At 37.2% G+C, this 13396-nt stretch overlaps 1 protein-coding gene across 1 annotated transcript; it reads right to left on the bottom strand.

Annotated features, from left to right (window-relative positions):
- Positions 1 to 5488: 5488 nt before the first annotated feature.
- NPVF (neuropeptide VF precursor) lies at positions 5489 to 8506 on the bottom strand. The gene is made up of 3 exons (XM_027738423.2): positions 8330 to 8506; positions 6773 to 7127; positions 5489 to 5888 (listed from the first exon to the last, which is right to left on the bottom strand). The coding sequence occupies exons 1-3, from the start codon at positions 8465 to 8467 to the stop codon at positions 5881 to 5883; spliced, it is 501 nt and encodes a 166-aa protein (XP_027594224.1). The 5' UTR covers positions 8468 to 8506; the 3' UTR covers positions 5489 to 5880.
- Between the last annotated feature and the right edge of the window lie 4890 nt (positions 8507 to 13396).

The following is a 13396-nucleotide window of genomic DNA, read 5'->3' as shown; positions in this document are numbered from 1 at the left end:
GTTGAGATGACCAGATTTGTTAAGGCTGAAAGTTCATTAGGTAGATTTTGTAAAGCTGACTGTGTAGTTTGCATTTTCCTAACTCCTCCAGGAGCTTCTTGTGGCAATTTACAGCCCAGGTTCTGTGAGGAAATACAGGATTCTCCCAGAAATCAAGCTTTAGAAGGACTGTTCTTTCTGCCCTCTCGTGGCCACAGGCCAGTTTTGCAGTTTTGCAACGATGGGAATTCCGAAGGCTTACATCGTATTTCAGTAATCCCAAATGTCTTGCTTTTACTTTAGAGAACGGACACCAAGTTTTGTATCTCCGAGTTAGGTTTTCTGTATACAATGTATTTATGTGTATCTTTCATTTGAGCATAACAGCTGACTATTTAGATTATCAAATTAATTATGTACAATTCTTTTAGTTTTATGTCATAAACCAGAATATGAAGCTGTGACTTGCATGTTAGAAAAAAACAGTTAAACATTTATTTTCTAGGCACTAAGGTAGTTTTCTTCTAGGGCTTGTGCCCTACTTTTGCCTTGTTAACATGAAGAATGTTGCATAATTGCGTGCGGCAGCTTCTTCACATACAACTTTGGCAAATCTTTAACTTATTTATAAGTTAAATTGCACTCAGGTTCCACGTCGTGTCATGTCAATCAATCGATCAGTCCATACATTGATTCCACTGGAGTGACTTTAGATTTACCCCAGACTGATGGCAGGATCAGGCCACAAGGTCAATTTATATTTCGCAAAGACCTTATACAGTTTCAGTGTGATGATGTGTCCCTTGTATGAATAATGCTGTCCAAAACAGGCTTATAGAGGGTTGAATGGTTTTAGTTAAGGCTGCTGCTTATCAAATTTTCTGATAGTCAAGTATCTAGAGACAGAATAGGTACACATGCATGTACAGTGATGTCTTTCATGCTTATTCTCTGGTGAGGGTCTGAACAAGAAATTTTGTAACAGATCTATGAGAGCATATAATGCAATAGTGATTTAAGAGAAAAGTACTAAAAAAATAATAGATTATTCACTGTCAAAATAATACTAACAAATGAGAATATTTTTCTGTTACATGTTGGAAAACAGTGGAAAAACCCCCTCATTACCTTATATATTACCTGCAAACTTTTTCCTGCATGTTCCTTTTCAGTCAGCCCAAGTAACTGTATCCTCATCTCAGTGATTTCTGGGATGACTAAGAAAATCACTTTTGCACATGTTGCAGTATCTGCACCATCTGCACTTAGCAGCAGAGGCAAACAAGATCCAGAAAAAATTTATCGCTAGTTATACATCTGAGACTGGGGTGGGCTCTGCAATCCTCCAGGCCACTCTTGTGGATTCATTAAATCATATGCAGTATAAATGTGCAAGAATACATTTGTTAGGAAATATCTTGAAGTATAGAACTTCTAGAAGCGTGTTGTGGTGGCTGAGCTGACACAGGAAGTACCATCTGAAAACTCTCTGCTCTTTTCCCTTCCCCTGCTCTTTCTGCAGACTTGTCGCATCAAGAGCAATTCAGAATCACCCGTGTTCACTTCTTTCAAGATTCCATAAACCATATGTGATCTCAGTATATCTACACTATAGGTATCCTGCAGTACCTCCACTGGTACTTTATGTCTTCACACACATCTAAATTAAACTTCTGACTTTTCTTTCATAGTTGCCTGAAGAAATCAGCTGCCTAATTAAGCAGTACCATTTCATTTGAAATGTTGCTTGAGGGAGAGGCAAACCTGCGGCTCTCAGAATTGATGATGGTCTCTAAAGGCAAGTAGGTACTTAGTCAAAATGGTAACCACAGTGAAAGACAAGCTCAGCACCCAACATATGCTTTTATGTTTTCCTTGAGCCTCTCTCTTCAACAGCAGTGTTTAAAGAAAGCTTGTCTCCATTCTTTTACAAGTAAATTTCTCCATATTGGCCATATAATAAATTCCAAATGCTTTTATTACCCCAAGATGTAGATGTATTTTAAATATCCACAGAGCTAAGCAGCTAGGAGAAACAGCTGATTTTAAAAAGTTCCTCTCTGCTCTCCTTCACTAATTCATCCAAATAGGAAGTGTTCCCTGTCCAAATGCTTCAAACCCAGAACAAATATCCTAAATATGACAAAATAGGGGAAAATAGCTAAGTAGTCAGCATATTCCAGAAAATGAGAACTGTTAAATGCTCCTGCCTAGCTGTGCCATTATTGCTATTGACTAGGAAACCTTCTGTTGTTGCAAGTGACCTACAGTTGGTAAGGGACTTGGGATCAAAGTTATAAAGGTATATAAGGAAATAAAGATTCCTTTGTGAAGTGTTTTGTCTTAGTCTTACATTTCCCAAGCCTGAAGAACTGTAGAATCACCATAAAATGTTTGGGTTAAAAGGGCCCTCTGAAGATCATGTGATCCAACCTCCTGTTGAAAGCAGGGCCTTAAAAGAAGTAATTATCTGCCAAGGTGCTGCTATGTGAGACAAAGTAGTACTTGGGTGCTTCTGAAAATTTGAGATTTAGCGAAATTAATTTTCTTGTGCAGAGTTTTTCTGACCTATCTCTGTTTTAATCACCTGACTCCTTTTTTAAGACCTGTAAACAAAGGAAACAACCTTCTGGTTTTCCCTTCACTTTATACACTGTCAGCAGGTTGGAGGATGGTCATAAAGGGATGGAATGAACTTTAACAGCATTTAATACCTTCTGTTTTTAGAAAACTATTATAACCATATACTTTTCTAATATTACAAATGCAGTGGTAGCCTACAAAGTTGTTTAAGTTTTCTGAAAGCCTGTCTAGAATATTTATTTCACCAGTTAACTTTAGGCCTCTAAGTGAATAATTTGGATGGCAACTGTAAGAGACACCCATTTTTTGTTGGTTTTCACCAAAATTTTAATTGGATACAGTTCTGAGTAAGGCCATAGGACTGACCTTTTGGCGAATTGTTGTATAGGATAAATGTACATAGATATGAAAAGAAGAAAAAAACTTATTTGACACTGTCTGTTGTTCTTGAGTTAAAATACACATAAGGATACCATAAGCCTCTCTTTTCTTTCTTAATGCACAGATTTTTCTCATCCATACTCTGTGCTACGAAAGATCTGAGTGGCACTAGCTGAAGCCCTTCTACACTTTGTGTGATCAGGAGAGCAGCACAAATGCAAATCAGATATCTGTGGTTGTCCACGCATCTGCACTAGATGTACTTTAGTGGCTGTCACTAAAGAAAGCATTACCAATTCCTGCTTGTAACTGCTCTTAAACCTGAGGCAATTTTTAAAATGTCCTGTTTAGAGTTTGAAAGTTTCTAGTGGTCTGTGATTGCTAAGGCTAGCCCACTTGTAATATTTTGAAGAAAATGCAAAAGGCAGTTGCAAAAGCAGTTAAAGGGAACTTAAGATTGACAGATTTCAAATGCCAGGTTCCCAAGTCTGGCTCCTTCTGAGGGTAAACAGAAAGTGTCAATTTACATTCTACTAAATCTATCCAAATGATATATTGAAATCGACCACATGATGAGCCCTTGGACTTATAAATTAATCAGTAGATTGTCAGCTGTCCTCTCTATAAGCTTAAGTCAGAATCTAAAATAAGCCTGGTGTTTTTGCATGGAGACTTTAATAACAGACATAAATATTACTTGTATGGCAAGGAAGGCTGGGAGCACCTGAACCCTACTGGAATTCATGCCAGTAAGCCTCAATTGTCTGTCAATTGATTTACTCGAGTCCTTTCCTTGCTTTTTCACAATTCATGAATAATATTTATATATGGATAATAAATAATATGGTGAGTGATAACTAGAGCAATGTGTGTTGCCTGTTGTGCCACTTCTTCACCCATTGCACTATCCAGTGATTGTTTTCTTGACTCACATACTCTCAAGCCAAACAGAAATTTTGCACAGCATAGCATAATTCCTGCTTTATGTAGTTTTCACCTGGCTGTTCTTCTGCTGAGGGAAAATAAATCAACAGCCATCTCCTGTATCCATGCTGTGAAGTTTGCAATAAGAGGACCACCTGATTGTACTTGCTGCTGGGCCAATATTTGGGCTTCTGCTTTCCTCCCATAGCAGCCATCATTAATGCCAATTGATGTGTACCCTTTCCCTATTGCTAGGTGATATGTGCCTTAAAAAGGCAGCTTATATTGCTGCTCAGGGGTTCTCACAGACCTTATTTACTCTTAGTTTACATGATGTGCAGTGAGGTTTGCAGGACCAGAAACACAGCTCAAAGTTCCGGGCATTTCCTTCCGCTGTTCGTTTGACTGTAAATCACTTAAAAGATCCCAGTTTTCCTGACTCAAGAAAGAATAACACCTGTTGCTGTGGCAGGTTTTTAGCCTGTGTCTTGGACTTTCACTGATCAACAATCTGTTGATCAGTGGTCTGATTCCTTTGGGTTGAATTAGGCCAGCTATAGGTTGAACGAATAGTGTTGTGTTTCAAGTCGCCTCATTAACTTTGTAGAGGAATGGCAACTCAAGCTCTGTCCCAGCTATGAATTTATCTGATCAATTCGATTAGGGTTTTTTTCCAGGTTCCTCTAAAGATATGTGGAATGTAAGAATATCTGGTTAATGGTTATTCAGCACAAAAGACTAAGTAAGACAAGAGACAGGAGAAGTAATAAATTAAACTCTTAGATACTGAAACCTTGAGCAAGAGGAGATAACAAAACTGTAACAAAGAGCAGAACTCTTAGATCACTGCTTATGGGACTCTAGAGGAACCACTCAATGACTTGAGGAGGTTCAGCCAGAGCTCTGTATCTGGTATCATGGATCTCATGGGAAAGTGCAAAACAATGAGATATTTGAGAGGGCTTGTAGGATCTTATAAAACTTATTATGGGATGTTGTAAAGGATGTGGGAAAGTGCTAGTCTTGTTTTGGGATGTTTAGGGGAGCACAAAAGACAGTTACAGGAAGGGATCAAGACAGAAAGAGGGAGAATGAGCATAGGAAAATGGAGAAGAGAAGGGATAAAAGAGACTGACTGCATGCAGTCAAGCTGCTGCCAGTAATTTTAGTCAGGCTATGTCCTGTTCCTGGTCTCATGTCCTTGTTAAACTCAATAATTGAATGTTTTCCTATATGAGTGTGCGTGGACACTGTGAACATATGTGTGTATGATCTGCTAGCAAATCTCAAGCCGGGCTAGTTGATGAGTTGAGTGAGTGGTCTGCTTGACATGCAGGTCTAGGGGTAGGAACTGGAGAGACATATTGTCTGGACACAAGCTATTGAAGAGACTGAGCATTGAATGGCTGCTGCTGAAGGGACCTATATGTGTGTGTGATTCCACTATCAATTTAAAGCTGGACTAGCTGGTGAGCAGGAGAAGAGATGTTGGAGCCACCTACCAGAGATAAGTTGTCTTTGAGATTTGTATCTAACATGACTCATAAACAACAGGAAAAGTGCTTTCTCAACATTTTACTTCATTTTGTTTAGGCTACTGGTGGTTTTGATCCTGCTTCTGTTTGTTGTTTACATTGTAGGTTTCTTTTTATTTGAACCATGCATCTTTATTCATACTATGCTTCTTTTGCTTAAAATGCTTTCAATTATGCAGCCATTGTTCTGAAATTAGGTTTTACAACCAACAGGATATGAGTTACACAGAACTAAATAGAATTTATATTACACTACCACTGAAGTAAAGTACTACAGTAATCACTACAATTATCATTGCCTTATATGTCAAAGGTTTGTACATAATTAATATATTATTCATAACATGAAGACAGGTTTACATTTCGGTTCACGTTTCCTTTTCATGACTTTTGGTTTTGAACACACATTGCAGCTTTTCCAAGTCTTTCAGATTTCATCTTCATAATTTCATCCCAGTATTATTGTGACTCTTAGAATTCATATCCCTAAAAATAGCAGACAAATAAGACAAAATCTGTTATAATTAGGTGAGACAGTGAGAAAGGAATGAAAGGAATCAAATTAAATAAGAAAAAAATCTTGGCTGCTTCTGATATATCAGTTATGTTTCCTGGCCTGAACTTCTACTCTACACATGTGTCAAATGCAAGTCAGGGGTAGCCAAACGAAACTTGGTTACAAGACAAATGGACAGTTCCAACAAGGCAACAATTCTGATAAGAAGGATGGTTATTGAAGAGCTGGTTTCAATTATTCTTAGTAATGGGCAGGAAATAGCTTTCCTATCCTTAAAAAAATTCTAAGAAGTCAAAAAAAAATTTTTCATCTTAACTTGGAATGAACAATCAAAATTCCAAATATTATCTCTGTAAGACGATCTGGGAAAAATAGCTTGAGTGAGAAAAAAACATTTTCAAAATGCTGCTATTCAGCTTGGTTTTTTGTCTCTTTTTTTAACTCTAATTTGCATACATTTAGAAAATGGAAGAGTAATTTTTAGGTAAGTTTGTCATTTTATAGTGCTGAAATGGGATATTTTAATGATTTTGAATTTTTTTCACCAAAGCTATAAATTTTCAAAATGGAACCTGATCTAAAAAAGCAGCAAACGTTATCCTGTCATATGAACATTTTCAGATTTGGCTATTTGGTGACTTTTCATTAGAAAAGATTTTCTAAAGAGATTCTTTATTCATTTTTTTGATGAAACTTTTTGATTTGATGAACTGCAAATCTTTCTTTTGGCAAATCGAACTTATGTTGAAATGTTTAGGAATATTCCTTGAGGAATTCTAGCTGTATTTGATCATCACTAACCTATGATTTAACATGCATTTTAATATATGGCATGAACACTGTGTAGTATTACCTGGTTCAGATTCCTGATTGACAGTCAGTGACTTCCCGAATCTCTGTGGCAAATTTAGAAGTGATTGACTGGAACTTCTAACAAGTGGAGATCTCCCAAGCCTGTGTGATACCTTTGGAGCATGATTGGGTATGTTGTCTCCAAAAGCTCTTCCAAATCTCAGGGGCAAATTAGCAAATGGTTTAATGCTTCTTTCTTCTGGATAATTCCTTCCAAATCTAAGAGGTAAATTAGCAACTGAATTTGGCATCTTGTTTACTGTAAAAGGGTTCATTTTAATGGTATTTTTTGATGCCCAGTCTTCCATTTCTTCAAAATTGAGACTCCTCTGCTTTTCTTCCAAAATATCTTTACTCTAAAGACAAATAATTTAAAAAAGAGTAGTATCATTTTATAGGGCATTACTCCAGCTACCAGTCACACAAAGCCTTCATTTTCATCTCGCCTTAGAAAGCTGATGGGTAACAGTCTTTTTGTTTTTTTTGAATATGTAATGCTTTTTAGCTGTGTTTGCTGAACTCCATATTACCTGTGTCATGATGTAAAGGGTAGCTGTTGCCTGAAAAATAGCTGTAACAGCATGACCCTTCTTATAGAGGAGTATTCTTCCCTGGGCATACTGAAAATCAGGCACTTTTGTTACAAAAATAAGTTTCCAAGCCTTAACAGCAAATATGTACAAATATGGTTTTAAATTTCAGTTAAAAGACACAAATGCCACTTAACCTAACTTCAATTCCTTTCCCCTCCTTGGTGACTTCCCTGTGAGCTTCTCCAGTTACTGGCAGAGAAGGGGAATGAGCCATTCCAGTTCATACTTCATGATTAAAACATTAAACAAACTATCCCTCTGATTGCACCTGCACACCCTTTCTAGAAGTGTATAAAAGACAGTAAGCTGAAGACCAGAGGATTTCACTAGCACAATTGAAATTGTATTTTGGTTTGAAGAATGTTTATTATACCAATGATGATAAGTCAAAAAGACAGGTTGGCTTTCATTTCCTAGGGAGTATTTGCAGGGCAGATATGAAAAATAATGCAGATGAAGTGTGCAAATTTCATTTGGCATCTATCGAGACATAATAAATGTGCAACTGTGCAAAGAAATTTTTATGGTCAATTCCACAGTAAAATGTTAAGACCATTAACTATATTAGGCTTAAAATGTTCTCTGTTTATTATTATTCTTTGAGTATTACAAGCATGCCTTTATTAATTTTGGATTAATAATCTATCTGTTATATTATGTGCATAAAGTGCCTGACAGGAATATTAATTGAGACCCCACTGTGTAAGAATCATTTCAGAAAAAATCTCAGGCTAATCGAAAATCTGTATTGCAAGAAAATTGAAACATGAATTGATTTACATGGTATATATGTCCAAGCGAATGAACTTCCTGAAAATTCTTTCAGCAAGGTTTTTTCATACTGCTAGTGCTGTAATGCTGAATGCTGCACAATGAAGTTAGGAGAGCCTCTGCCAAAAAGTGCAATATGCTCAGGATCTGATCCACAGTTCCCCCAAATAAGGTCATAGTAATACAGATCTTACCTCGTAATATTTATCATCATCTTCTCTGCTCTCCAGACTGGACTTCATTGGTTCACTTAGGCACATACTAGTTGATGTTAGAAAGACCACTGTAGCTAAAGCAAACAGAATAAACTTCTTGGTTGAAATTACTTTCATTTTTCTCAGATTAAGCTTATTTAGAGAGCTCAGAATCTGTACAGAAAACTTCCATCTTTTTATATAATCAGAAAACAAATTTTTTTTTTTTTTTGCTATTACATCAGTCTCTAAAGCTCCAATTCTTAATATTAATTAGGGAACCAGTTTGAATATATTTGAAGAATGTTCAGAATTTCTTTTGTGAAGCTTTTTAAACAACATAACTTCTTATTAGGGATACGCTGACCTTACAAATGTTTTCTTCTGATGAAGTATGTCTTAATTAGCTAATTAAGCAACAACAGTAGGGATATACAATAGTCACAATGCTTCATCACCAGTAGACAAAATCACCTTGTTTCTTTCTTTTGTATCAGTGTCCTCAGAAGGACTGTGAAAGGAAGCTTTCTCCATGTAAATATTTTTCTGCTTAAATGATCCTTTTGGATCATAGAATGCTCGTTTATATACTTATGTAGAGCTAGGGACATTTGGCCCATTGAAATTAAGTGCTGTCTATTGAAGTTGTTGATCAGGTCATAAGAGATGTTATGCGTCAATGTGATCTATTGACGTGCATAGAGTCTATGCTCTAAATTGGACATGTTAATTTGCATTCAGAATGGATGCATGCTTTTGAAACTCTGCCCTTCAGTTAAAGTTTTAGATCTCTCAAAGGTTATGCTACATCTATATTCTTTAGGCTATATTTCCAATAGTATTTTTTAAAAAGGCATCTGCACTTTGCTGCATGCAGTGAAAACACTGGACTGCTCATGCATGTTCTGTCCCAGAAGGAGATTCAGGATGCACACTAAGTGTACCCTTAAAGTTCACATTGAATCAGTTGCTACATGGGCTGGTGAGCCAGACTAACATAAAAAAAAAAAAATATTGTGTTGTTCTTCCATTTGCTATTCTTAAATTCTTGAACTGATTTAAGTTAATACTTAAAATCAGCCACATATGGAGGAAACCTGATTACTTGTGATAAATACTCACACTGGAAACTGGACTCTAGACATGTTATTTTGCAATTTATCACCAGGGTTGTAAAATGTCTGTTCCATGCAGCACAGGAAACGTTGTCTCAAGAGAACTTGTTTTATGCTGTGGCCATCATGGGTAGTATGGACTGTTTATCAATTGACAGTATGTTACTGTCTGTGCTGGACAATGAAGCTGAAGAAGTCACAAGTAACCTCATTTTAGAATTAAGGTGGCTGTTTTTATGGGTGCATGCATGGAGCCAATTCTACCTTAGATTCCCTGAAACTGAGATCCTGAAAGCCATAAACAGCCTTCAGAGGGAAATCCCACTGACAGATTTATAAGTGAAAAGGGAACAGTTTCTCATAGATGAACTTCACCAGGTGGAGGGGTGTGAAAGATTCTGCTCATTTTTTATGTGACAGGAGACCATCAAATTGTTAAAATAGATGAGAATGGTATCAGCAAGCTAATTAGAAGCCCCTGTGAGAAAAGAATGAATTTTGATGAGTCACTGGCTTTTGTATGCCACTTTCCCTTGTTGTTGTACATACTATTTACATAATCTCCTCTTTGTTTCTTTGCTGTGTGCAATCCTTCTGGCCCTGGCTGACAGCAGAAAAGGTTGGGTTCAAACATCATAGAATCATAGATTTTTTGAGGGTTGGAAGGGACCTTAAAGATCATCTAGTTCCAATTCCCCATGCCATAGTCAGAGACACCTTCCACTACATCAGGTTGCTGCAAGTCCCATCCAAGTTGGCTTTGAACACTTCAGGGGATGGACATCCACAACTTTTATTGGCAACCTGTTCCAGTGACTCACCACCCTCATAGTGAAGAATTTCTTCCTTATATCTGATCCAAATTCACTTCTTAAGTTTAAATCCATTCCTATCACTTGTCCTATCACTACAGGCCCTTGTAAAAAGTCCCTCTCCAGTTCTCTTGTAGGCCTCCTTAAGTTACCGGAAGGTGCTCTAAGGTCTTCCCAGAGCCTTCTCTTCTCCAGGCTGAACAAACCCATCCCTCTCAGTCCCCACAGGAGAGGTGCTCCAGCCCTCTGATCATCTTTGTGGCCCTCCTCTGGACCCACTCCAATGGGCCCATGTCCTTGTTATGTTGGGCAGCAACTGTCTCTTTTCACCAAGGGCTGAATGTGGGTTCCTGGCTCTCTGGAGCCTCATGTCTGGGGGCTTCCATCTGTGGGAACAGATGGATTTTTCAAGTTCCTTTTCTTTATAGCTACAATAAAGGCAATAATGAATGCAATTCATGCTCTGATATCTATCTAACATGGTCATTTACCACTGGGCCTTCCTTTTATCTAGCTGCTGGTTTATGAGCCTCTCTTGATCGATGGTCTCTCAATTAACTGTTTGAAGATATTTGCTTTCTAAATTAAATGGAATTGGCAAGATCCAAAAACTCTTCTGCATTTTTTTGGCACAAATACAAATTTTGTTTTCCCTAGACAGAACAGGAAAATGTATTGCTGTTGTCTAAGCCAAATCAGGCTTTCTTGACATTCAGCTTACCTCCTATGTATGTTGATTTTCTAATCAACATAAAGTGAAGTTTTCAGGTATTTTTCATGCCAGGCAGTCAGGGAATAGTATGTCCCTATACTTTCTTATGAATTAATTTGCCTTTAATTTGCCAGGAACTCCTTGGAAACTTCAAGTCAAGCAGTTTTACAATGATTGTTCATTATCTTTCATGAGGAAGAACCTAGTGCTCAAGTACCAGAATGGATAACATGAGCACTCTTCATCAATGTGACTGAAAATTCTGCTATATTTAAGCTGTCTTCAGTAGCAGCGTAAACTGGCCCAGCTAACTTCAAACTGAGGCAGCTGAGGCATCCTGGCACGATCTATTAAAATTATTAATTTGCAGAGGGAAGACACATTTATTGGAGGCACATTGTGTTGGAGAAGTGGGCTGTTTATTCTCGAATTGCTCCAGCTTGATCCACAAAGGGTCTGATTAAGGCATATAGAGGGGAAAGGGCTCTGAGTACAGCTGAAAACAATTTTCGAGTTCTTAGCCTCTGGTCCTACACTTGTTTTGTCTTGCTGTCTTACATCACTCATCAGCCAAGCTCTTCAGAGGACTTGACCATAACTGGACTTCTGTTTTGAAAATTCCCCAGTTCAATAGAAATGAGCCCTGCCATCCAAATGTGAAACAGGCCTCACAGGTAGGGCTAATTTTAAGAGTTTTCCCACAAGTGCATGCTACAAAGTAGGACAAGGTAACGTTTGCTTCTTTTTGTCTTTACATTTAGTGTAGGTAAGCACATTTGGCACATTTGACTCTTCATTTAGTGTAAGTAGGCACATTTTGGCACATATGTAGGAGCACTTTGGCTAAGTAGTACAACAATAAGGTGGCTCTGATTTGTCACAAGTTGATGGATATCTACTTAAAAAATTTGACATTAAAATAGAATTAGTACTAATGGCAAAAGTAGCTCAATTTCATAAGCAACTCCAGCGCAGTTATTTGATTCCAGTAAAAGAACAAGTTTTAATATTGTTCTTTCTTTATATAAGAATATACTGATAAATCCTTATCCATTATTAACAACACATTGTGTGAAAATTGCATGTTATATGACTCATGCCACCAATAAGCATATGTGCATTTCCATAATGATAAATCATTCATAATATATTCATTTTGCCATTATGTATTATATGGCCTACCTTATGGCTCATTCTGAAGAAAGAAGATTTAAAAATGTATAATTTTTTTTCATTGGCAAGCAATTCTATTCATTTTTCACCCATTCCTATGGCATGAAGTGGGGTTTGCTGGCTTTGCTCTGTTGTGCTTCGGTTCTGGTGCACAATGCAAGGTGCATTTGCCCTGAATATATATGACTCTAAGCAGATAAATATACCTTCATTCCACTCAGTATCCTGACACTGTTTACAGATGTAGGCTGGATGTCCCTCTCATACTGATAATAAATATTTCTGTGATCAGAGGAACCAGTGAAGCTCAGTTTCCCATGACTTTTTGATTGAAGATTTAATGACAATGTATATTCTCTGGGGTCCAGTAACTATTAACCTTACTGTAGGATGTCTACATGAGTAGCGTGTCTATTCCTGCCAAATTTTACTGAACTTGGCTTCTAGACTTGAGAGTTATCAAGGGTGACTGACAGACACACACTTATGGACAGAGAAACAGATTTGCCTCATTTCATTAGGAAACCAGTACTAAATCAGAAATGACTGCTGAAATATCACGGGTATAAAGCCTCAACATCAGTACAATTACTGAGGACACAGTGATAATTTCTATTTTTATTAATGAGGCATTAGCTCAGCTATTGGGATTTTTCAGAAGAATAGGGGAATTCACCCTACTATGAAAGCCTCCTTCTTTGCGCACTATAGATTGGTATGGAAAAATAACATTTATGAAACCATTTAAAACCACAATTTCACCTATATGTAGCTCTAAGCTTTCCTGTTAGCTGGGTAGTAATAAACAGAGGACAAATGCATACAAATACCAAGGTACAAATAATCTTATTTTAATGTTAACCCCTAGGAATCAGTCACCAACTTTTGAAGATATTTTCCACCTTGATTAGCTGAATCCAGGATACAGATGTGTAACTTCACCTTTTTTTTTCTTTTCTTTCTTTGAGCTTTTGGAGCAGCAGAACAGCATGAGAGACAGAAAACAGTGAGAGGCTTGAGTTATTATGGTAACAAGCTGAAAATGACTTTGTCTTCTTGGTAAATAAGGTGTGAACAATAATTCCAGATTCTACAGGTTCTTCAATTATACATTGGTGCTAGTAATAAAATAAACATGTTTTCAATAACATTTGAGATATAAATATGTTCTTTTTTACTAACTACTCTGCAGAGTGTAATACTGTCCTTACCAATCTACTACAGCATGTAGCAGCTCTTGCCCATTCTTGCCTAT

The sequence above is a fragment of the Pipra filicauda genome, unplaced genomic scaffold, assembly GCF_003945595.2.
Source record: "Pipra filicauda isolate LSUMZ 115617 unplaced genomic scaffold, ASM394559v2 scaffold88_size2543281_pilon, whole genome shotgun sequence".
Classification (NCBI taxonomy): Eukaryota; Metazoa; Chordata; class Aves; order Passeriformes; family Pipridae; genus Pipra; species Pipra filicauda.
This window is presented reverse-complemented; position numbering and strand designations above follow the sequence as displayed.

Coding starts and splice junctions, on each gene's coding strand:
- NPVF (XM_027738423.2), bottom strand. CDS start 8,467: ATGAAAGTAATTTCAACCAAGAAGTTTATTCTGTTTGCTTTAGCTACA. Junction 7,128..8,329: donor ATGATGATAAATATTACGAG/GTAAGATCTGTA, acceptor ATTTGTCTTTAG/AGTAAAGATATTTTGGAAGA.